At 35.6% G+C, this 25,225-nt stretch overlaps 1 protein-coding gene across 50 annotated transcripts in view; it reads left to right on the top strand.

The window, feature by feature from the left end:
* ASPH (aspartate beta-hydroxylase) overlaps positions 1-25,225 on the top strand; it is a 213,598-nt gene that overhangs the window by 36,203 nt on the left and 152,170 nt on the right. For all 50 annotated transcript variants that reach the window (XM_519784.8, XM_063817143.1, XM_063817142.1 and 47 more), the window contains one exon: positions 24,861-24,953. In XM_519784.8, the coding sequence (XP_519784.7) occupies positions 24,861-24,953 (93 nt within the window). The remainder of the gene's footprint in view (positions 1-24,860; positions 24,954-25,225) is intronic.

The raw sequence follows: 25,225 nt of genomic DNA, 5'->3' as shown, positions 1-25,225 counted from the left end.
AAACTACCTTGTTTGAAAATACATTCTTTAAAAACTTATTTTCCAAATAAAATCAACAGGAAAATGACCCAAGAACTAAATGATGCGAGGACTAAATCCTTAGAGTGACACCACCTAAGGATCATGTGGTTGTCCTTTTGTCCTATGGCTAGCACCTAGCTGGCATCGTATCAGGTATGGCTGGAAAGCAAAAGGGAAGCCAGTCAGCACTTGCTACATCCTGGAAAATCATTTGTAGACTGATAGATGCATGAGTGAGCTGATGGGAGGAGAAGACCAGATCTTGCCAAGCCAAAGGCATTCCCTTTGGTTGAGCCCTGTTCTTAGAGAGGTTCAGAAGGAATCACATGCCGAGAATATATATTTTTCTCTCTCGACTAGTACTTTTGTCTTGAGAACCACAGGAAGGTTGCTTGGCTGGGTAAACAGTTTTGTTCAAATGCTTTTGCATATTTGTTGCATATGGTCATCTGTCATACTGAAGGATGGAAAAGTTTTATATGTAATACTTGGAAGTACTTATAATATATTGGCAAATGGAGAAAAGTAAAGATGTTTATACTAAATATGCAGCTATAGTGTTTTAAGGCAGGAAGAAGAAACTGTTATTCCCATAGGGACTTAGTTGGGATTATAGATCTTTGTTCACAGCATTTGTCTACTGCTAAATTCAGTGAAAACATTCTAGGCTTGTCAAAAAGTAATTTAAATACCAACTGCAATTTGCGTTTTTCCTACCAAAAACATGAACAATGACATAATATAGTTCTTTTGAGTAAAGCAGAGAAAATTCACTATAATCTTTAAAACTTTTAAATTAGTTGTTGTCTTATCCTTTATCTGCCTATCTTGATTGCTGGTAGTTATACTACATGGAGAAATTGTGTGTTGCCAAACCTTAAATGACTGAATTAGGTGGTTACAACCAGAAAAGCTCAGTGGTCATGGATGTTCACATTTCTTACAGTCAGAACACCCCACCCTGTTATTCCTCCTCAAAATTAAGGGCTTGGTATACAGCTTGGTAGATTCTGATACCTACTGGAGCTAAGAAACCTTTGCTACCCAGAGCCAGTTCTTCACAGGAAAAAAACAAATGATGAAAACAATATATACTTTGATTTATTTCTATCCTAAGGCCTGTTTGGGGTCCAATACTTAGTTGTAAGGGGTCTTAGCAATAGAAGCTAATTTCACAGGCCCATGGGGAGAGGAATTTGGAATGTTCCTATTGCAAGTGACCAGCTAAGGCCTTGATCACTTTTCATATTGGTAGGCAAAGTGAATTATTATTAATAGCTGACTCTTGTCATTGGCCAGAATTACAGGACCATGAGTCAGTTGCCAGAGTTTTATAGAGCTACCACATTTAATATTGTTAAAATTTAAGTGTTAAAATTATCTGAGTTACATAATTTGAGTGTATTTTTGCCCACCTATGGATGCTATAAATGGTAATACTGCTAGTTATATTAACTCCAGAATTTCCTAAGTCAACTCCAGGTCTTAAGTGGGGTGGTGGTGGGGGGAGGGGAGAAGTTTGAGGAAATAAACCTTTCTAGTTTGAATGAACAAATGAACGAATGTGTGTATAATCAACTCTCGATAAAATCTGGTTGGTAAATGAGCAAATCTGGAGGTTGTCAGAGTATATATCTTTTTTTCCCTGATACTGCTTTTACTCACTCTTCCTTTTACTGTCAACTGATTTTCCATTACTGTCCATTGATTTTTGATGATAAAATTTTGTCTTTCAACTCAACACTCTAATGAGAGAAAGGTAAACCTGGGTAGGGGCTGGTAGGAGTGGTGAGGCTTGGTCAAATTGTGGCTTTCTTTTGACATTTGATTGAGAGTTGATTGTAAGGTGTGCATTTTAATGGACTTCTTTATTTTCCAAATACCGTTTCTGTAAACCTCTCTGACCTTGATGCACCTCGCTTTTGAGATCACCCGTCCTCCACTTCTTTTTTCCACCTAACTGCTCTCCTTATTTTCTCTCTCTCTTCCTTTATTCTTATGTAGGCCTGACCAAAGATGGCAGTAATGAAAATATTGATTCTCTTGAGGAAGTCCTTAATATTTTAGCAGAGGAAAGTTCAGATTGGTTTTATGGTTTCCTCTCATTTCTCTATGATATAATGACTCCTTTTGAAATGCTAGAAGAAGAAGAAGAAGAAAGCGAAACCGCAGATGGTGTTGATGGTACGTCACAGAATGAAGGGGTTCAGGGAAAGACTTGTGTCATATTGGATTTACATAACCAGTAACCTTGATTCAGGGACTGAAGTCATTGGCTAATGAACACCTGAAGCAGCCTCCTTTTTCTTTTCTTTCCTTGGCTTATGCAGGGCTTAATGTGCAGTGGGGCGCTTGTGATCTTACCGTGCAAGTCAACCATGTGATCTTGCCCAGTACAGCTACTAGCTAGTCCCTTGCTCGCTCAGCTCCCCCAACTTCTATTGAAGAAAATGGTACTCCTCATTCTTGTAGTCAGCTACAAAGTACACTGAAAATGATGTTCTTGGTGGTATAATTGGTTTCTGTATGGTTTTGTTTCAACTCATGTATTCACTGAACTAAATTTGGACACTTAACAGCAAATTGTGTTGTGGTTAACCCTTGATGCTTGTCTTTCTAACACACTATTAATTATGATGATTCTAATGGATTTCATTATAAAAATATTTCTGGCATGATTTTTAAGTTAAATGCTTCTCTGTTCTTTAACATGACTGATGTATAAAATGATGGTTCTTTACTAAGCTGATATTTTTTATTGTAATTTGTTTAGGTTTGTCAGATAGGTTCATACAAATTTCTATGTAAAATTCTGTGTTAATGGTGCTTTTAAAATAATTTAAAAATAACTCCATGTTTTTGCCTTAGAGTAAGTTAACTTACTGTTTTCAGATAGTAGCATGACATATTTCTGTCTGTGAAAGCAAAATTTATTTTAAATTTTATTTCCAAATATACATCCAGAGAAAGTAATTTGTATTTTTTTTTAAAGTAGGCATATTACACAAGAGGGAACATGTGAATATGTATCTTAATGTTATACATATTAAAATTATTCATCCTAAATAAGTCTTTTTCCATTTTTTCCTTCATTAACTTATTAATTGGATATTGATTTTGGCTTAGATGTAATGTGATTTTTAGAATTATAAACTTATTGAAGTGGTAATTCCATTTAGGGCAGTAAACTTTTCCCATTAGAAAGCCTTAAAAACATATTTGAATCAATTGCTTTAAAAATGAGTTTGCTTCAATAGTAACCAAAACAGGTGTAGCAGCTATATACAAAATGCATTTCTTAAAATGAGATTTCATCAGTTTCCCCTCAAGCAAAGCTCTTCTAGGGATAAGGAAGATAAGGAAAGGGATGTTACTTTTTGAAGGAGTGATGTTCCATGGTTTTAAATCTCTTCCAGCTTCTCTAGGATTTTGCTTAGTGTTAGTTTGTCAGAGAGCTAAAAATTTGAAAATGCTTGCACTTCTTCATGTTTTATTTAACTATAATTTCTACTTTTCAAATATTTCTTGTCTTCTATATCTAATCAAATTACTTTCAATAAGTGTTTCATTCATCCATTTATTCTGAGGGGACTATGACAAATTTAAATTGTTATGAATTACTCTTGTAGGCTGTCATAATAACAGCCTGAAAGTAGCAGCCTCAAGTCAGCATGGGACATCCATTCCCTCTGCCCACCATTTACCTGTGTCAGCGAATACTGTCCAATTTGCTAATCTTATTAAAAAGCAAACATTCTGTAGCTACTTTTGGATGTGGATATACACACTGGACAATAATCTCTTAAAGTTTAAATGACAATTAAAGTGACTATTAAAGCTCTTGTTTGTCTTGCCCGCACTAATGGGCAAATATGTTTTATTCTGTTAATGCAGAAGATAGTCTGTTAAAGCTTCTGTTTCCAAATATTCAAGGACTTCAGTTAAGCTGTCACTTAGTAGCATGTTCTGCAACAAATGAGTATCATTCAGTAATGTTCCTTCTGAAAATTTATTCAATCTTTGTATTTATTGTGTCTTCTGCTTTCATACTTGGGTACTATGAAATATCAAAGTTTATTAGGTTTAAATTCTAAAGGAATCTTCAGCCCCACTCAATGAAATTCACCCAGCCTAATTTCCGGGATATACTTTTTAAAGGAATCTTATTTGTTAACGTGTTGTTACTACTAACACTAGAAGATATTCGATTAATTGATAAGAAGTAAATGATTAAATTTTGTGTTAAAAATATTTGAAATTACTAATTTTTCATCAGGCTTTATTTGCCCTACTAATGCATATTTTATGTACAGAAATTAATTATGCTTTATTTTTGTAAGTGAAAAACAAGAATGTGGGATAAAAATTTGCTACTTATTTTGTACCACCTCTCATTAGTTCCTCTGAAAGCCTCTGATGAAGGTGACACCCAGGTAGCCGACGAACCCCTGACTTCTGTGACTTCCGTCAACTTGTGCCTAAGGCTTGTGTGTGTGTGTGTGTGTGTGTGTGTGTGTGTGTGAGAGAGAGATAAAATAAAGGTATTTGCAAAACCGCTATAAAGTATCTCAAAGCTGATCAAAATTACTTCACCTTAGTTTGATTTATTATGTATTGCTAAAATTCTTAATTTTCTAAGCGTGTATTTTCTGACTTTGTTTCATAATATAAGTCTTTTCCTACCTCATGTCTTTTAAACTTAAGAACTAAATTAAGGCAAAATCATATCCCATTAATTTGAATGTTTATATAGTTATGGAATTTTAAGTTATACTGTATTTACTTTACCTTTTCAGAGTTAAGAAACTCTGTGGAACAGGCTTCGTGTTGAGATATAGTGTTGTCTCCTCAGAGTCACTGTTCTGGCTTCTTCGGATGTGCTGACATTTGTCCGATTGTAAAGGCGCTGGGTTCTCCGGAGTTTGGCACGAAAACAAGACAGCAGCACTCTGGGGATTCTTTTTAGCCCTTTAGCTTTCTTCAGCCTGCCTTGCTTTGGGACATGAGTGGTGGGTATAAGTCAGTTGGGGAAGTGTCTTCTGGGTGCCAATTTTACCCAGTCCTGAGGCCTGGCTGTCAGCCTGCTGCCCTGGGGATCCTGCAGACGCCTCGGTGCTGAGGACATATGGAATAGTGGGCTGTCCTGCATTTTCATCTTGTCCTTGATTCTTTCTTTATTCTAGAAATTACCTCCCTGTCTTATAGAGCTGTATCCAGACATGAAAGAAGGACTATTTTCTGTTTGAATTATTTTTATTTAGTTAGATAGAACAGATTGTTTGTCTACCCTGATGTTTGTGACTTCGGATAATTATAAAAAAATTAGACCTAGCACAGCCAGTTATTCTTAATTTGGTCACTTGACAGTTAACTTTTTGGGAATTGATGCTCCATGACACTTTCTAAATAATCCGCTGGGCTAGCTCCTTAAGTCTATAAAACATACAAGAAATTTTCCGTGATTTGGCTGTGGAATCTTTGATCACAATGCATATTTGGAATACTTAAAGAAACTCAGTGACCCAGACTTTATTTTCATAAGTTAAACGATGGAACCAGTATTCAGAATTCACTGCCTTTGTTATTTGTTGAGATGCCTCTGTAATACTTAGGAGTTAGATATTAAGTAGTTTGTGGACTCCTTGAAACTAGGAACCAGATCTTCGGTTTTATTTGAATTCTCCTTCAATGCTAAGCCCTGCATGTGATATTCATTAATATCATATGAATAATGTCATATGCTGGTGTGGGTCCTGAAGGATGAGGAGTTACTCCTTGCATAATAAAATACTGAGTTTTTTTTTTTTTTTTTTAAACTGGTTTAAATAAGTGGTAAAATTATTGGACATATTTTTTGCAATAGAAATGACATTTTGAGTTTCTATAACAAACCTATGCTAACAAAAGTCTTCAGGTGACCTTTCCAATCTCCAATTTGTATTTGAATCTGCATTTTACCTTTTTTTCTCTGTCTCTGGATGTAATCCCTTTCTGCTTATTTAGTCTTTCAGTTTTCTTATGTTCTGATCCTCCGTTCCCCACTTACTGTAGAGGGTTGGTGGGTTTGTAGCTTTTTCTTCTTCTTTTTTTAATCTGTACGATATTATTACATCTATTTAAAAATAAAAAAGCAATTGGTGTAGTGTCCTGACATGCATTTTACCAAGAGTAGACATCCATTCTAGAGGAACAGTCTGCCTCGCTAACAGGATGGTTACTCAGACATTTAGGGCCTCTTTTTGCTATGTGTAGTCAATGTTGAAATGATTACGATGTTCCAGTATGGGACAGAGGAAGATGAGAAGGCTCACAGTGACTCACAGGTCTCACTAGAAATGGTGAGAGTGGCTGAAGTGACCTGAGTATGAAGTGATATCCAGACCAATTCTAGAGCTGTCTGAAAGTCTGAAGTAGCTACTTGTGTATCTGTAATGCAGCCAGTCTTCTAAAATCATGTCTATTGCATGTGTGTAACCACAGATCTATCCATTGGCTTAATAGTTCAAACATTTTAATTTCATAGAGAACATTTGATTTTGAAAATGTAGAATAGTGGCCTGAGGCAGTTGCCAAAATAGCATAAATTTCCTTTAGGCAACTCTGTTACGTTCTAAGGGAAGAATGTAAGATCTTTTTTCTAATTTCTGTATAAGAATTCCCAAATAGTTGCCAGAGCTATTAACTATCATCACTTTAAATACTTACATCAAAATAAGTATAAAAGGACGAAAAGAAAGTAAATAGCATGGCAGTTGTTTTTCAACATGTATTTTAAGCACATCCTAATGCTGCTTTGATTATTTCTTAAATTGGAATATATTCTATTAATTAAAAACAACTTTTGTCTGAATGGATTAAGAAATACCAAGATGTTTCCATTTTTGCTCGAATTGATAGAATTTTCTTCCTACTACTTGGAAACTATTTTTGAAGAGCCTTTGTGTTGTCATGAATTTTATTGATTAGTGGAATGTTCCCTTTTTTCTTTTTTTTCCCTAGACATTAGCTATGGTAGTAAAGATAGAAAAGGAGAAAAGTAGTGCATGCTTGTGGCATTTTGGCACTGTAGGGAGAATCTACATCAACCAAAGTTGCAAATGATAAGAATTTAATTCTGTCAGAATTAGGAAGAATAGAAAGGTGGGCCTTTCGTACCTGCCTTGTGGTTTTCCCTTAAGTCCACTTCTCTAATGCCCACAAACTAATATTTTTTCCCCTCTACGTGCTGTCACTAATCTTGGATTACCACTGACCCCTTTCTCCATTACTGTATTTCCCATTGTTGCTGGGAAAAAAAAAAATCTGTTATAAAGTTACCTGTACTGAGCCTCTGTCGGGGGCATGCTGCTCCAACAGTTTCCCTTGTTAGCAGTCATTCTAAACGTTTCCACAACCTTCCTTCTTCCAGGGTCATTTTATTCCTCTGTAGAGATGATTTTGCTTTCTGCTTTCCTAAGATAATCTAGTGTGGCTTCATTCCGTTATTTTCTTCTCTCTTCCCTTTACAACATTACTATCTCAGGATTTTTTTGAGCTATTGTTTCTTGTCTCATTCACTCACCTTTTTTTTTTCAGACACTGCATCCTCTGGTTTCCAAAGCTAGCCCTTTCCCTTGAGCCTGTACCTCCTCCTGACCTCATCACCTGTCTCCTGTTATGAACTTAGCTTCTTTTTCTTACAGACATGCCTGCGTTTCCTCGACCTCCAAAACAAAACCAGGATACAATTCTTCAAACTTTTTCCTTTTCTGTCCCCCTGAGAATCTAGGGAAATTCCATGTATGATCAGTTTTCTTATAAGGAAATGAGGAAGGCTGATGTGAGCACCCTAGATTTTTGGTCACCTTTCCTTCCACCTATGTTTTCTCATCATTGTGGCATGACTGCCTTCTCTACTGCTTGTAAAACTGTATTCTGAAGAACCTTAGAGGATATTTAGTAACTAACATAATAAAATAGTGCCCTCATCCTAAACCTTTGTTCATGTCTTCCTTCCTAAAACTGATCATTTCACTTTAAAAAAAAACAAACAAACACATTTCCTTTTTTAAAAAATTTAATTTCATTTTATTTTAAGTTCTGGGATACAAAAAAAAATTTTTTTTTCTTTACTCTCTTTTTGTTTCATTGTTACTTAGGGACTCTTGTTAACTGTTTTTGGTGGTATACTTTTTTCATGTCTATATACTTTTCTTCAGAAACTGAATGTAATAATTGTTTAAATTATTAGCTTGGTCCTTTTTATGTCAAAAATATTGAAAAATTATTGGCTATGTTTTTAAGTTCAGAAAAGCATAAGATGATCCTTTGGAGTTTTATATCATGCATTGCACTTTGTTCATGTGTTCATTTCTATCACTATAAGGATTTATACCCAAACCAAAAAAGTTTAAAATAAAGCACGGCACTGTTTATTTTTATATGTTTCACTAATCTGATGCTAATCTAATATTTTGGTTTATTCATGACAAAAGTTAACTCTAGTCTTTCATCCATATAGCTCTTTTTACCTAGATCATAACAGTGGGGGTAGGGAGAGGGCAGTCTGGGTTTCCTCACTCTACGTTTTAATAGGAAAATCTGGTTCTGCTGTGGGAGAACATGTAGGAGTCAGGAGGGGAACATAGCGGTACTAGAAGTATATTTTAATGTTTTATGCTAATGTGTTTTACACCTTAGATACTACTCATATTTAAAAGTGGGTATTATGAGAATCGTTTTGATATTTTTTTCTGAAATAAACTTTAGTGGAGAGTGATTGGAAATAGCACTCATTATTGCTGGGTTATACACTGTTTTTGGCAGAGGTTAGGAAAGAATCAAGTTTTGTCTGGGAAAAATAATTTTTAAACACATGGGAATAAGTACTGGTTATGGTTACCTATGTATTTCATATAAGTGGACAAATATAACCATGGTCACATGTTTCCATTTTTATGTTGTCAGTGGTAAGAGATACTAATAACATTTTTGAAGAATATTGATATTTCAACCAAAATAAATTACCATTCTCAAATGGATGACCTCAATTGATAGATACAAATTGCTATCAATAGTGAAAGGGGAGGTTTGAACAATATGATAGAACAGACATCTAATACTGAAAGTAGAAGTTTTGAGAAACGTACAAAGTGGGTTTTACAATTTACAGCTGCAAAAATGTCAGATGGCTTTGGGGACTTTCTTGTGACCACATCTTAGACCTTCGTTCTTTAGTGACAGGCTAAAGGCCACCCTTCCTGAGGAGATGAACACTACATTGCACCTCCAACCCTAATGTGCCTAAGAAATGGATTGGAACTTTACAAAGTTTGCCAATACATAGCATAAACCAACCTTTATGTGACTGAGAGAGAGAATTGGGAAGATCAGTTCATTGGGATGCTAAGTACAGCCTGGTTGGAATAAGAGTTAGAGGTATATTGTTAGAGACTCAAAAATAAATCTATTATCAGAACTTTCATTTGCCAAGAGAGGAAATAGAAAGCTATTGCAAAGTTTTTAGAGTGAAAAATGTAAAATGTATGTACATAATACTGTCATTCTTACTTGCTTGTATAATTTTTTAAAAGACAGTGCGAACTGGTGGAAGAGCAGTGATTGTTCAGACAGTAAAGATGAACTCTATCAAAATATGCTATCCTTTTTTGGATGGCAAGTGTGATTGAGTAGTGAAGTAAGGTCCTTGGTCCTTCACTCTAGTACTTTTAATTGATCATCTGTGACCCAAGCGGAAGTCTACCACTGAGTAGAAAATGCCATTTCCGGTGGCAATTAAGTATTTCTAATGCCAACAATTCTTAAAGATCTAAGCCAAATTGTGAAGTTGGTTAAATCATAGGCTGATTATAATGCATTTATATGTTAAAGATAGTGAAAGGAAAGCTTTAAAGTGACGAATAAGAGAGATATTGGAGTATTTTTTAATGATGAATTTAACTAACAACATATTTTATAGTGGCATTGATTTTACCTATTTAATAGACACTTATTTTTGAATTCCCTTAAATTTTCTGTTTATAACCTATTTTCATCTTGTAAATGTCAACAGAAGGACCCAGTGGGCTAGCCAAGAGAAAAACTAAGGCTAAAGGTATTTTCATTTTTTCAATTTAGCCTTGAGTGAATCAAGTTTAATGTTTGAAAATGCATGACATTTTCTGGGAATGTTAATATTGCTACTAATGCTAAACACTATTGCTTTTGGGTCTTGCTTGGGTGCAACTTAGGTTATAAGTAGTTTTATCAAGATTTCATCAAAGGATTTTCTGCTTCAAGCCTATAATTTTAAGTCATTATCTTTTCATGTTATCAAAGCTTTGTAATAGTCTTTAAATTAAGAATGTATATATTATACAAATATCATGTTATATTTGTTATGATGTATATATTAAATTTACATGTACACATCTTACCTTGTTCCCTAAAACCTTTCTTACTTTGATTTTTTTGAATTACTTTTGGGAAAAAAAGATGAAGTCTTCAGTAATTGTTTTTATTTCTCCAAAAGCTCTCATGACACTCTGTCTTAGAGCACAGTGAAAGCTAGTGTGATTCAAATGTGTAGTTTTCAGTAAAATGAAAACTTGGATGTATAATGTATAACCCTACATTACATTGACATAGAATTTACTGTGTTTGATATTTTAATTCATTAAAAATTATTGTCCGGGCACGGTGGCTCATGCCTGTAATCCCAGCCCTTTGGGAAGCCGAGGCGAGTGGATCACGAGGTCAGGAATTCGAGACCAGCCTGAGCAATATGGTGAAACCCTGTCTCAACTGAAAATACAAAAATTGGCTGGACTTGGTGGCAGGCACCTGTAATCCCAGCTACTCAGGAGGCTGAGGCAGAAGAATCGCTTGAACTCGGGAGGCAGAGGTTGCAGTGAGCTGAGATTGTGCCATTGCACTCCAGCCTGGGCAACAGAGTGAGACTCTCAAAATAATAATAATAATAATAATAAATAAGTTATTATACCTGTCAGCCATTTGTAGACTAACAGCTCAGTATTACAGCCTGACTTTATATGCCAGTGGTTATTCTTGTTCATATGTTAGTAGTCATATTCTTTGTGGGTAGAGGCATGGGGGATGTGCATGCCTCTATATAAGCCTCTATATAATAATAAATAAGTTATTATACCTGTCAGCCATTTGTAGACTAACAGCTCAGTATTACAGCCTGACTTTATATGCCAGTGGTTATTCTTGTTCATATGTTAGTAGTCATATTCTTTGTGGGTAGAGGCATGGGGGATGTGCATGCTTCTATATAAGCCTGTTTTTCTTTATAAGCCTGTGATATTCTTGTGGTCATTTCACGGGCTTGGCATATTGTTTGTAGTTTGTTTTTTTGGTGAAATATGAACAGATGAGACTTACTATGTGATTCACAGGGTTTTGTGATTTATATTTTAAGATCAGGAACTTTTAATGGTTTAACCTCCTATCTCTTCTGAATAATTTCTGGGGACGAAAAAAATTTTCACCATCTTATTTTTATATAAATAATGATGAAACAAATGGACAATAAAATATTTTACTTCTTGATCTAGAGAAGCAAATTAAACATTAAAGACTGAATTTTTTAAAAGCAGTTTTCAGAATAAGACATGATAGCATTGCACATCCATTTTACACTTTTGCAATGCCAGTATCTATGTTACTGTCCAAACGCATTGAAGTAGAATGAAGACTCAGCATGATCCTGAATGAATACTATTCTGTATTCTTAAAAGACTGTAATAAGGTTTTTTAGGAAGAACTGAAGAATCTCCTGGTTGATCACCAGGAAATTCAGTTAATGGAGAAACCCTATGGGGTGTTTTTGTTTGTTAATCAAGATTTTATTAGACAGCCTAGAAAGACATAGTGCTTTTAGTGAGCACTGCAAATCTAATGCTCATTTTGAATACCATTTGTGCTATGTAAGTTTTATGTGATTTTGATGGGCAAAAACATCTTTCACATTTTATTATATTAAAGAAATATTTCATTTTCTTTGTTTCTGCTTAAATGTGGCATTGCTTCTGCTTAAATGTGGCATTGCAAACACCTTACCTTATGATTTCCTTATGAGAGTACAAACAGATGAAATTCAGAGCTTTTGCTAACTGCTTTATTACCATGTAAAGCAAGTTGAAAGCAATACCTTCCATGAGATTTGGAATTAGCTGTGTGTTTCATTTAATTGCTCTCTCAACCCAATGAACTAGAAGACGTGTGTTAGCTTGAGTGGCTCTACATGAATTAACAGGGAAACATACTTAAAGGAATACTGATTTCATGATGAATATAAGCAGAAAGAGAATTCTAATTTTTCCTTTTAAATACTACAGATAATGATTTAAAAATGTCATACACATGACAATTTTTTCCTAGTTAACTAATGAAATTATATTTAATGTTATTTACATATATTTGTCTTCAAAGAAGCACGTGTATTTTAAGGACATATGTTTTTGTTTGAGCTAAGCATTTTAAATTATCTTTGTATATATTCTTACAAATTATGAAAAATTTGTTCTTACGTTGCCAGTGTTCCTTTAATTATAGTTACAAAGTGTGAGTTAATACTTTGTGTAAAGCACTGCCTTCGTGGTGCCCTCAATTTTATAATATTGCATGTTAATGTTTTAAGACAAGTCATACTATATTTCAAGATGGAAAATATGACAAGCTTCTAGCATTTTTTAATAGTTGATATTTGATAGAGATTTGCACCTATTTTTAGCCACCATAAAGACTAGTGAATTAAAGTAACTTTCTGAATGTGCATTTCCTGTGTGTGGAGAGATAAAAAGAGAATACCTTTTCACTAACTTCCTGTTCTGTGATTAAGAGATCCTGTCAATAAACATTTTTTCCTTTAATTGGAAAATCTGAAAGTTAAAGAACTCACTAAAGAAGAGCTCAAGAAGGAGAAAGAGAAACCTGAGTCAAGGAAGGAAAGTAAGAATGAAGAGAGAAAAAAGGGGAAGAAAGAGGATGTCCGAAAGGATAAGAAAATTGCTGATGCAGACCTATCCAGGAAGGAGTCTCCTAAGGGTAAAAAGGACAGAGAAAAAGAGAAAGTGGACCTAGAAAAAAGTGCTAAAACCAAGGAAAATAGGAAAAAATCAACAAATATGAAGGATGTTTCTAGTAAAATGGCATCCAGAGACAAAGATGACAGAAAGGAAAGTAGAAGTTCTACCAGATATGCACACTTAACAAAGGGAAATACCCAGAAAAGAAACTACTAAAGCTCTGGCATCATCATCCCAGAACATGGTCATGTTCCAGATTGCAGTTTGTTACAAAAAAGCATGGAAAATGTAATATTGCTCTGATTGGTGAGGGTGTGTAAATTAGCCATTGAATGTATCATTGGTGCTTAGCAAGTAAATTACCTGAAATTTAAATATACCGTCTCATACTTCTAAATGTAAAAACATTTAAAAAAGTCATAGAATATGATGTAATAACTTCTATTTATTGATCATGTATTCAGACAAATGTATATGTATCATGAATTTTTATGGATTAATATATTGAATACTTTTATTGACGTTAAATAAGAATATTAAAATTTTAAATGTTATTTCTGTGCATAATGCCTTGTAACTTTTTCAAGTGTGCTAAATACTCAGGGAGATGGATTTGCTTGTTGTTTTCTTCCCTCCTTCCCCTTCCTGCTTCCCTGTTTTTCTCTTTCGTGGACACCTCCCCAGGCTCATGTGCCACCACCTTCCCTCCTCTCCAACCCTCCCAGCCCTCCCGCAGCCTTTCAGGGGGCTGTTCCTCAGGCTTTTCATGGGTTCTCCTTCCCCTTTTCCCTCTTATCTCCCCTCTTCTAGTCTCCCTCCCCAAGTCTTTTACTCTCTCCTTTCCTTCACTCCTCACCTCACCGCTGCCCCTCACTCCTGCATGCTTCTCACTCCTGACCTCCCTACAACAACCTCACCCTTCTCCCATCATCCAGTACATACTTAGTGCTTACCATGTGCCACATACACTGCTCCGAGAACTGTGGCCATAGCCATGAATAAAGGGGAGAATTGTATTTAGAAGAACAGTTTCAGAACACTTTTATTTATGATACATTTATAGTCTTAGAATAACTATAGAAAGGTTTTAATTATTTCAGATTAGGATGTACTTTCATTTTATATCACACTTTTTTCCATTATTTTGGTTGAATGGCATACATTTTTCATATTTGATTGTGTCATTATTATTTACCATTTCTAAGGAATTGCAAATGTAATCTCTTCACTAGAGATCAGAATTTAGCACCTCAGAAAACATTTAATATAAAAGTGAAGTTTTAGTGAGAAATCAATTCTACAAATGGTTTGTACTATTCTGTGCCTCAAATATTAAATATCTAATTGTGACTACTGTGAAATGCAGTTAGTTGATAATGATAAAATCTCTGTGGTAGCATTTTTGATTCTCTTAATGTTAACCTTATTAACAACAGAATCAAAAATGCTACCACTAAGATTTTATTTTTTAAAACATTTATTTACTTTTTTATGAAGATCTTAAAAATGAGATTTTTGATCTAATTAAAGATATTTCAACTCAGAAATGAGTATGTTTAAGTGTAAATATTTCTAAATGTATTGTACACCTTTTTCTTAAGTTAACGCCTTTTACTATTTAAAGTCAAATACTTTACGACATTTAGTTGACAGAAACTTCAACTCAATAGAATTATACAACAGAGAAGAAATCCTAGAGAATATCTAACATCTCTAATATAATCCTGTTATTTTATTGCTTAAAAATTAAGGCCTGAAGATATTGTAACCTGATAACTTGGAGTTTTAAGTTTTGATTAGTCAGGATTTTGCCATTTTTACACATTACAAGAACATTGTAAACCAAAAAGGGAATTCTACGGCTGCTTTGTTTGGCAGATACAGGGCACTAACTTCAGATGACTAGATCCCAAGTCTAGACCTGGAATCAGAGTTCTTTTTCCTCTTAGCTCACTTCCTAAGTCTTAACTGTGCTCGTTTCTGCCTGAGTTATTCTATTTGGAGATGCTACCACTTGATAACCAAGATGGCCCTCAGCAGGCTCCAGACCAGTCTCTAGTTTACCAACCCCAATGCAGATGGCTCTGGGAGAGATAATTCCAGTTGGCCTGGTTAGGCCTGGTGAACATCTGGGACCATTTTAGTAGTTGAGGATGGTGATTCTTCCCAGGCGCACACCTGTGCACAAAGCTTTGGAATGGGAGTTGAGTGGGTCCCACTCAAACTTCATCAAATGTAGGGCTTCTGGGACAAGAAAGTGAGGCTTTGAGAACTGGACAGAAGAAGAAGCAGAACATGTCCCCCAGGCATATGAAAGTTACACGATTCTCAAACCATATCCCCGTGTTAGATCTTTTCTCCTGAGATAAATGGAATGTTTTTTTAAAACTTATGTACAAAATTTTAAGTGCTGTCTTCACTAAAGATTTTTTGTTCTCTCTTGAAGAAGGGCAAACAATTATAAATGAATTTGTTGAGAGCATTCTGGTAATTTTTACCTTAGTTTTTAAGTTCAATGGCTATGTGGCAGAAAATACATAAATACTAAATTCTAAACAAATGAGTGAAAATATTTTGGAATAACCTAATCATCAAAAGCACATAAGAATTGTCTATTGCTATTTAGTAAAGTACTTTGAAATGTTTTGGCTATCTCATTGATTTTTCCTTTGACTGTTAGCTCAAGAATTGAAACACCTCAACTAAAACATTTAAAGATCCTTTAAAAGCACTTGTAGACTAGAACTTGATTTATTTTTTCCCTTCTCTCTTCTTTTCCCCTTCTCTTTTCTTTCTTTTTGTAAATGTTTCAACTTTTATTGAAGTTGAAGTCACACTTTATCCAACTGCGTAATATTTAAGCTTCAACTAAAAACAAGCTTTCAGTCATGATTAGAGGGTTAAAATCATGCATTGCACTCTCAGTTTTACACTTTTTATTCAGTAGGTTGTTATTTCTGTATTGTTTGCTTCATATTGTTTTCTAAGTGTAATTAAAACCAGAAAGGTTACCTTTTTAAATAAGCCAGCTACAACGGGACAAAAAATTCACAATACTAAGTAGTTGGGAGTCAGAAGCTGTTTTCGGGAAGACCTGAAAAGGGAAAATTAAGTACTAAAAATGTAAGTTTATTTTGCCATACCCCTAACAACATTTTATTTAAATTATATTGTGACTTGATTACAAATCTTTTAAATGACATTATTGGCATATTTTTCTTAAACTTTGTAAGAAAAAGATAACATTTCACATTTTAGTAGCAAAATCATTGTTAAGAGATAGCCAATTTTGTGAAAATATTTGAGTGCTAATCAATTTTTCCGGGATGATCTTCTATCCTTTAATATTTAGATACTTCCTTTTGAAGCACTTACATCATCGTCAAATTTTTGGTCATTTGTTGTGTCATCTAATTTCTGTTTCATTTTCTAATGGCTTCGTATGTGAGTGAATTTTAGTTATTCCTAACGTCATTGGTAGCCACTGTTTTGAATTTTTTTTTAAACAAGACTTTCAATTTTATTTTTTAGGTAATTTGCATTGTATATAGATGATCGTCTCAAAATTTCACAATGAGAGACTGATGAAATTGACATAAATCAATCAGCATGAACACTTGAATTAATCCAGAGGACTACTTAAGTTAATTCTGTAGGTGGTTGCTTTATTGAGAATATTTTGTATTATGACCTGCTTAGCTATGCAAGTTTGTAACTTCAGAGGTCCTCATAATGATACTTGGATAATAAAGATTCCCCATAGACACTTCCATTGAAAAAGAAAAGAACTAAACAAGTGTCATTTTTAATTTGAAATGTTTTAAGTTAACTGGGATGTTACTGTCCATGAAATGGATCTGGTGACTTAGGCTCTATCTCCTGACATTGATTTCTTTCTCCTGTGTCCTCAATTATTTCTTCTCCTGTTAATGCCCACTGGTAATAATTCTCAAAATCGATTGCTCAGAATATTCCATTGTAAAATGCACCTTGGAAATGGTTGTTTTCCTCATTTGTAAATTGAAGACAATGCCTGTTCCTCAAGGTGGTTGTGAGAACCAGTCAATGTTGCATATGTGTAAACAGCCAGCACATAGTTGGGCATTCAGTTTCCCTTTATCATTGGTAGAATAAGAATAGTAATACTCAACCAAAACGTCTCAGTCAGGGGTTAAAAACTTGGAAGCACTGAAACTGTGCTTCCTATTCCTACTTAGGTCAACAGATTGCAAAACAAATGTTTCAGTCCTTTATCCTTTGTAATGAATGTGTCTTTGTGAAATGAGTATAGTGGAGCCTGATTTATTCTACTGAGATCATTGAGGGGGCAAATGCAAATAATTATAAATGTTGCACATGAGTGAAGCCGTAAGAATGCTTAATTTTTAAAAGAATATTGTGACAACATGAAAACACAAGATATGAAGGCTAGAAAAAAAGTTATGAAATAAACTATAGCCTTAAGTATATGGTACAATCGAGAAGCCTAATAACCAGCCTAATTGTGAAAAACTTATGTTTGTTTTGTATTCAGAACACATTTTTCCATAGATGAGATTTTATAGTCTTCAGAGATTTTTTTTTACTCTGGTCCACAAAAATTGATTTAATTCTAATATCCATTTCTGCAACTCTCATTGTAGCTATGTTTCTATGGAAAATGCATTTATCATTCTGCCTTGGGATATTAGGAATATATTTAGTTTTACTTCTGAATGTTCTCCAGAATTTCTTTGGTTACATCCATGGTGTTAAATTCATTCAGATACCTTACATGGACAAAAATCATGGATTGGCTCACATAATTGTAAAGCCCAGGAGTAGTTTTGGCTTTTTTCTTTTGTTATGCTGGATCTAGGTGCTTGAACAGTGTTCTCAACATCCATCTGTCTATGGACCCTCAGGAATGTTGGCTTTCTTCTCGGGCAGAGTCTCGTGTGCTCATCTTCAACCCTACTCCTTATGGGGTTGGAGATAAGAAAGCTGTGATTGGTGACACCCTGGGATATGTGAGTGCCCACTTTTAAACTGTTGGGTAAAGAAAAATTGGAGTCCCCTAAGGAAGTTAGTGTGTTTTTACCAGAAGGAGGAGGAATTGGTGCACTGAAAGCAGGCAGATGATGGAGTTTGTTTCCCCTTTTTCTACCCATCCCATTCCTACTTCTCCCCCTGCCCAAATACAGAGAGGTGAATGGGATGGGCCAAAATAGGTATTTCAAAATAAGAAGCTGTGGAGCTAAACATTGGGTACTCATGGGCATAAAGATGGAAACAGGAGACACTAGAACTTCTAGAGAGGGGAGAGAGGGAGGGAGACAAGGGTTGAAAAACTAACTATTGGATACTATGCTCATTACCTGAGTGATGGAATCATTCATATTCTAAATTTCAATATCACGCAATATACCCAGGCAGCAAACTTGCACGTGCTCCTTGAATCTAAATAGAAGTTGAAGTTATATTTAAAAATTAAAAAAAAAAAAAGCTAGGGAGAAGAGAGAGATCTCATTCCAAACAATTATTGGTCAACAATAGTTTTAGACCATTGAAAGAATATAAGAGAATGTTGACTTGATAATAAATATTGCCATTTAGATGTCAGGTGATAAAGTTTATTTTGTTGTTAAGCTCTCTCCATTTTGCCCCATTCAGTTTAAAAGGAAAGTTTTTGTGTTTAGGAAACTAAAGGATGGGTGATATCTAGCAGACCCATAAGGTTATTTTCATGAAAAACCTAGCTTGGGCTAATCTGAAATATTCCTCAATAACAGTCTTTAGTGTCTTATCCTTTCTTCTCCATTTGCCTAAGAATATAATTGTATAAGCTGGATGTTTATTCCTTGGCTATCATTTGTACCTAGGAATCAATTTCTGCAAGAGCTCTGTAAGCCTTACAAAGCAGAAAGTCATCCATTTCTTTTTTCTTTGTTCTCATTTAGTGCCTCATTTGATTTCACTTTGTGTATCTATTTATTGCTCCATGTTAAGTCAGATATGCATACATCATAGAAGTCTGCCTCTCATTTCCATCTTCTTTGCCTTATGTATCACTTCTCTTGTGTCCTATTAGAGGGAGATGATCTATGCTTAAAGCTGTTGGGTTATTTTTGATAATTATATAACACCAACATGCTGTGTCTATAGTTCCCATTTATTGATTCAACTAATATTTCTGAGTATCTACAGCATGCCGGGGACTGGGCAAGGCATGGGGCATACAAGAGATTGAGGTGGCTGCAATCCCTCCAGTGAAATGCTGCAAAATAAGCAAGGGGCTGAGAGAGAAAGTAATGAGACTGAAACGATTGTCAGTACAGCCCACTAGTCCCTCTGCCTAGAACGTGCTCCTGAATGTGCTCCTGCTCTGTGTGGTGGGCTGCCTTTGTCTCTCCCACGGGACCCAGCCCAGTCATCACCTCTGCACTCAGACATCTCTGACCCTCCCAAGTGGCTGCACCCCACACACTCCAGTTATCGCACTCATCACCTTGCCTCATTCTTGGACTTTGCTGCCAGACTACGATTTATCTCGAGCACCTATCCTAGTAACTGACACTAATAGGCATTCATTGTTTGTTTATTGAATGGTGAATATACAAAATAAATTATCTAAAAATATTTCAGGTGTATATATACTGTTGAAGAATATTAGGAAGAAGAAAACCGTGTGTGTGTGTTTTTGAAGAACCCAAAAGATTGTTCAGTAATTGCAGTGTTTTAACTACCTTGGAAGTTACCTGTGACTGGCAAGGAGGGGGTGTAAAGATTTTTTTTTAGAAGAAATTAATGAAATGGTAAATTTTTGGAAAAATACTTATTTAAATTATCTCATTTAATTCTTAAAGCCCTTTTTAGGGGTCCTGTTTTGTCCCCTTTTTGCATTTGTGGAAACCAAAAAGTGTAGCTGTGGTTAACACGGAGATAGAATTCAAATGGAATTCAAAGGCATCCTCTTGTCCCAGGTGCCTGAACTTACACACCATGCTGAGTTGCATGTCCTTGAACTGTATTTTTCATGATGTTAAAGTGAGTCCACTCTCACCAGTCTTTGTTGAGTCCCTTCAAAGTCTTTGGTGCTGAAACCAGGCTCTTGGGAACCTTATTGGCAGTGTTTAATTCTTTTGTAATTTATGTCTGTTTGAAATCTGTCTGTCCAGCTTGGGTTACTTGAAGATGCTTTGAATCTGGAATGGCTCTTACTGCATATCATGGGGCAGCTTTGAGTACCTGGTAGTCTCAGAATTTTGGTAAGTTCCGAGACTGCTGTTGGTATACTGAGGAAGATCTGTATTCACTGATTACACAAGCCAGGAGCAACAACGAGGATTAACGTGGTTACCTAGTATGCATGCCTTTCTGGTGTATTGATTTTCCAGAATATTTCTCAAATTTCATATACCTATGAGCCTTATTCTTGGGATAAATTGATTTATACTGCTAGACTCCTTGCAATTGAAACAGTACCACTTCTGAGCACTCACCCTGAGCACAGATAACCATAGCTGGAGTAACCTGGATTAGTAAGGACACGTTTTCTTTCATCTGTACACCTTTGAATTAGTAAACCAAAGATTAAAACACTAATTTTAAAAAACTTTTTAGCTTTTTAATGGGCTAGGTGTATGAAATTCTATGAAACAAAGTAAGTTTATAATTGTTTCCCAGGTTTTGTTGAGGGAGTGGCTTGCTTATAACTCTTAGGAGAAGTAAATCCTTTGTGTTCCCTCAAGTCACAGCCCTTGGATCCAGCATCCAGGGCCTTTCTGATATGCACACCTCTCTTGGTGCCTCAGTCACCTTTCTTTTCCTTGGTGCCAAATATGTTCCCAGTTGAGGAATTTCGTACAGTCACATGCCTCATGCTATCATTTTGGTTAAGGATGGACTGCATGTATGATAGTGGTCCCATAAGATCATAGTGTCATATTTATACTGTACCTTTTCTGTGTTTAGATACACAAACACTTTGTGTTACAATCGTCTACAGTATTCGGTACAGTACGTACTGTACAGTTTTGTAGCCTGGGAACAATAGGATGTTGCATACAGTCTAGGTTTGTGGCAGGCTATACCTTCTAAGTTTGCCTGGGCACACTGCAGTGTTCCCACAGTGGTAAAATTTCCTAATGGCACATTTCAACATGTATTTCCACACATTCCTCAGAATGTATCGCTGTTGTTAAGCAACATATGACTGAACTTGCAGTTCCCTACCCGAAACACACGTGTAACTTACATAGCCACATCCCTGATTTCCTTCAGGGTCTGTTCACATGTTATCAGTGAGTCCTTTTGCCAAAGTATTATGAATAGTCCCCACCCCCACTTTTCCCCAATGTGCTCCCTGTTCCGTGTCTTCCCCGTACTATCTGTCCCCATCCAATATACTCTAAATAGTTCATGTTTCTTATTTTTTAAGTTGCTCTCTCCCCCAGAAGGTAGGTGTGTTGTTTTCATTTACTGTAGAATAATGCCTTGAATTAATAGGTGCTAAATATTTGTTGAACGATTAAATAAAACATACAATTTAGTAAGTTTACAACTACTGCATATTTATGGAAAGAAATATATTGATTCTTTCTCATTATGGGCAGCAGTGAATAAAGTAAGCTAATCCTGGGCTTGGGTATTTGTGTCACTTATCATATTTGCTATGAGTGGTTGATTTAAAGTGCTGATTTCATTTGCTTTTCATAGCTTCATCTAATTTTAATTAAAATTGGAGGGGCAATTATATAGTGATTAAATGCAAATGTTTTATAATTTCCAAATTTATCTGATGAACCTAAAGAACTAAAACCAAGGTATGTTTTAAGGGAATTAATGTGTTTTCCAAATCATGTTGTGGCCATTGCTGTGGACTGGCAGTATCTATTCACCATACATAATGACTGGAAGGCGGCTGTGGACACCCTGTTCCTCTTGGCAGCACAGGAATGGAAGTGGGTCCCAGTCCTGATGATTAACACTGAAAAGGAAGACTGCTGGTAGCTTCTGGAAAAGATTTCCTCAAGCCTAAGAAAGAAGCAGAGCAAGAGATGCTCCTTTTGCTTCTGGACATCGCCTTGTCTGAAAAAGAAGCTTGCAGCTAGGGAGCTCTGATTGCCAGCCTGAGGGTGAAGCTTGACCTGCGATGCAGTCAGCCGCCTCCGCACTTCTTGTTTAGTTAGATGATAAATTTCCTTCCTACCCAACCATTATAAGCTGGCAGTTTGGTAACTGCAGCCCCAGGAACATCGAAACCGACACATCTCATGTCATAACCTAATTTTGAATATTTATTTCATTGCTACTTCATTGCCACTTGTACCTCATAATAAATCCATTTTTGAAAACCTTTCCTATGACTGAATTGAGCTTATATGCATTTACTTTTCTTGATTCATTTTCGCTTGCTTTTTCCCTCAAATTTTAGAACTAAAATGAGCTTGGGTGGCAAAAAGTTTTTTGGAAACACTGAAATAAAATCTTGTAGGGCAAATTCTTCCATATGGGTTGTTAAAGCAACTATAGTCTAGAATGTGTTTTTGTTAAGTTTCAAAAAGTTTATAGAGGTCTAGAGGAGGAGATACAGTAATATGATCTCAGCTTCTTTGAAGTTTACAATTTTTTTTTGTAGTGATTTCATATCTGGAAATAGCTATGACCAGGTATTAACAATTTTATAATACACCTTCCACTTTGGACAGGGTAAAAAAAATCAATGTTTTTTGCTCTGTGCTTTTGCTTTCTCCTGTTTTTCCTATGTTTTGCAATTTCAATTTTAGAGACAAATAAGTTCAAGTTGGTTAGAGAAAGCTGACTCTCAGGGGCATTGTATGTCGGAATGTTGGTATACTAGTAGTATTTGAACACGTAGCATTATGACTTTTCAAATGAAACTTCAAAACTCATTAAGAATGGGGTTTTCAGGCAGTTTAGATCTTTATCGTTTGGTGAGAAAACATTTCATTGCTTGTATAACACACGGAACACAGTTTGAGAGCCTGCTAAAGTGGGGTCAGTGAAGGATGACCCTGTAATTTTTCATTCAGACAGATAGTTTTGAGAGTGAAATAATCTCAGGACAGCAGACATAAACTGGGAGTGTCTCAGGCAAACTAGACTTATGACACTGAAATGGTGGATGCTGGAGAAGAAATATGGATCTCTGGTACATAGGAGTAGAGAAGTACTAATGTGAGTCCCCTTCCCTCTTCTACTCAGCTACTGGAGTGCACCTAAGAAGCCCTGGCCCTGCAGGGAATCTCCACAGCCATTTAGACTTAGCAGAGTAGTCACACCACTGGGTGTATTCAGCCCTTCAACAAGTGTTCATTGAGCAATTGCTATGTGCCAAGTGTTAGCTGAGGTGCTGAGAGTGCAAAGATAAATTACTTGATTCTTGAGATTCTTAAGCTTTTTCCCATTCATTCAGCAGAACTTGGCAATGAATCATTCCATACCTGTTCCATTAACAGTTGAGGGATGTAAAAATGATTATTTAAATGGTAAAAGGGAGGGCAGCCCTAAATTTGAATTTGAAATGTGATGTCTTTTACTAGGCCTTCATCTCTACCCCCTCCTCCCTGAACTTGAACTACAATTAGGACCTGTGTGTAATCCCTTTGCAGCCTGTCTTACAGTTAGAGGTAACTTAGGTATAGAACACACCTGTATGTGTTGGTGTCGGGTGTACTAGTGGTGAGTTTTGTGTGGAAATAGTGTTGCAAATGGTAACTAGAGGAAATGTAAGTGATGTGGCAGGGTCCTGTGTATCTGTCTCTGTTTCTTTTAAGATTTGGGAAGAGGAATGTGGGAGTATGTTTTTGTCAATAAAAGAAACATGAAGAGACATAGGAAAAATAATAAAAAAGAAGAGTAATACATCGAAATGAAAATTTTCCAGACCACATTAGTGTGCATACATGAGCTGCACAGAGCTGCTTAAGATTAGAACACTGCCCTTCACATCACCTTGACCTTCCTGCCGCAGGCTGTCCATGCACAGTGACTACTCTTGGTAGGAGATTCTTAATGAGGTCAGGAGGAGTCCAGGATCAGCAAACGGAATCTTTGAACTCTTGAATTTAGCTGTTTTCTAAATACTTGGATTTAATTGAGGACCTATTTTAATGTTCCACATACAAAATATCAAATAACTTCAAATAACTAAGTTAATATAATAGATTTTAGACTGGCCTTGACTTTAAAATCAGTTTCATGTTAACATACCCTGCTGTCTTATTAGGACTTGTAAAAGGGAGAAGAACTTTTAAATTTTCATATATTTTAGCTGTTATAGAATAATATGATTACTTGTAGGGGTTTCCTTTAGATGATAATAAATAGTTATGTATGATTTCTTTTTCTTTTTAACTGTTTTTCAAGTAGAATAAATAATTATATAAGTGAAAACATCGAGTGTACCTGAATAACAGAAAGTTCAAGTGCATTTCAGTTGCCTCATTGCTGAATTCAAACTGCAGGACTTAGGAATTAATCGCTTATGAAAACAAAAGGAGCTTGAACTCATATTGAACTTTTGGCAGGTTTAGACATGACTATTTTAGAGATTCATGAACATTTAAACAATGATTTTGTTTTAATTTGAAGTGAAAAGCTAACTAAGACAAAGAGATATATTCAAGGCTCATGTGAAGTTGAAGAGCAAACTGTTTTCCTACCTCACTTTTTAAGCATACAATTTTAGAAACTATTAATTAGCAGCACTATTAATTAAATGTTTGACAATATTATTTTTCCTGGTTTAATGTGACAGAAAACCCCACAAAAACTCAAGTTAACTTTGTGAATAAAAAAATGCAGGACTTAAAGAGAGATCTACTTCAGAGCCAGCAGTCCCGCCAGAAGAGGCTGAGCCACACACTGAGCCCGAGGAGCAGGTTCCTGTGGAGGCAGGTAAGCTTGTCCTCATCCTCGAGTCTCGCCCAGGTGTGCCAGAGCCTGACAGGTATCCGCATTTACAGAATCACGTTTTACCTGGAATTTGTTTCACATCATTTACAGAATAATTAACTACTTTTTTTCTCTTCTGAAATTATGTAGTATTTTTCTAGTAGAAATTGGCACAGGATAATTTTAATTTTTAAGATCAGCTCTAAGGCAGACAGTTGTTCTTTGTCCAAAACCACACATTTAGGAATGTCATGAACTGAATGTTGTTTCTTGAT

The sequence above is a fragment of the Pan troglodytes genome, chromosome 7 (genome assembly GCF_028858775.2).
Source record: "Pan troglodytes isolate AG18354 chromosome 7, NHGRI_mPanTro3-v2.0_pri, whole genome shotgun sequence".
Taxonomy (NCBI): domain Eukaryota; kingdom Metazoa; phylum Chordata; class Mammalia; order Primates; family Hominidae; genus Pan; species Pan troglodytes.
This window is presented reverse-complemented; position numbering and strand designations above follow the sequence as displayed.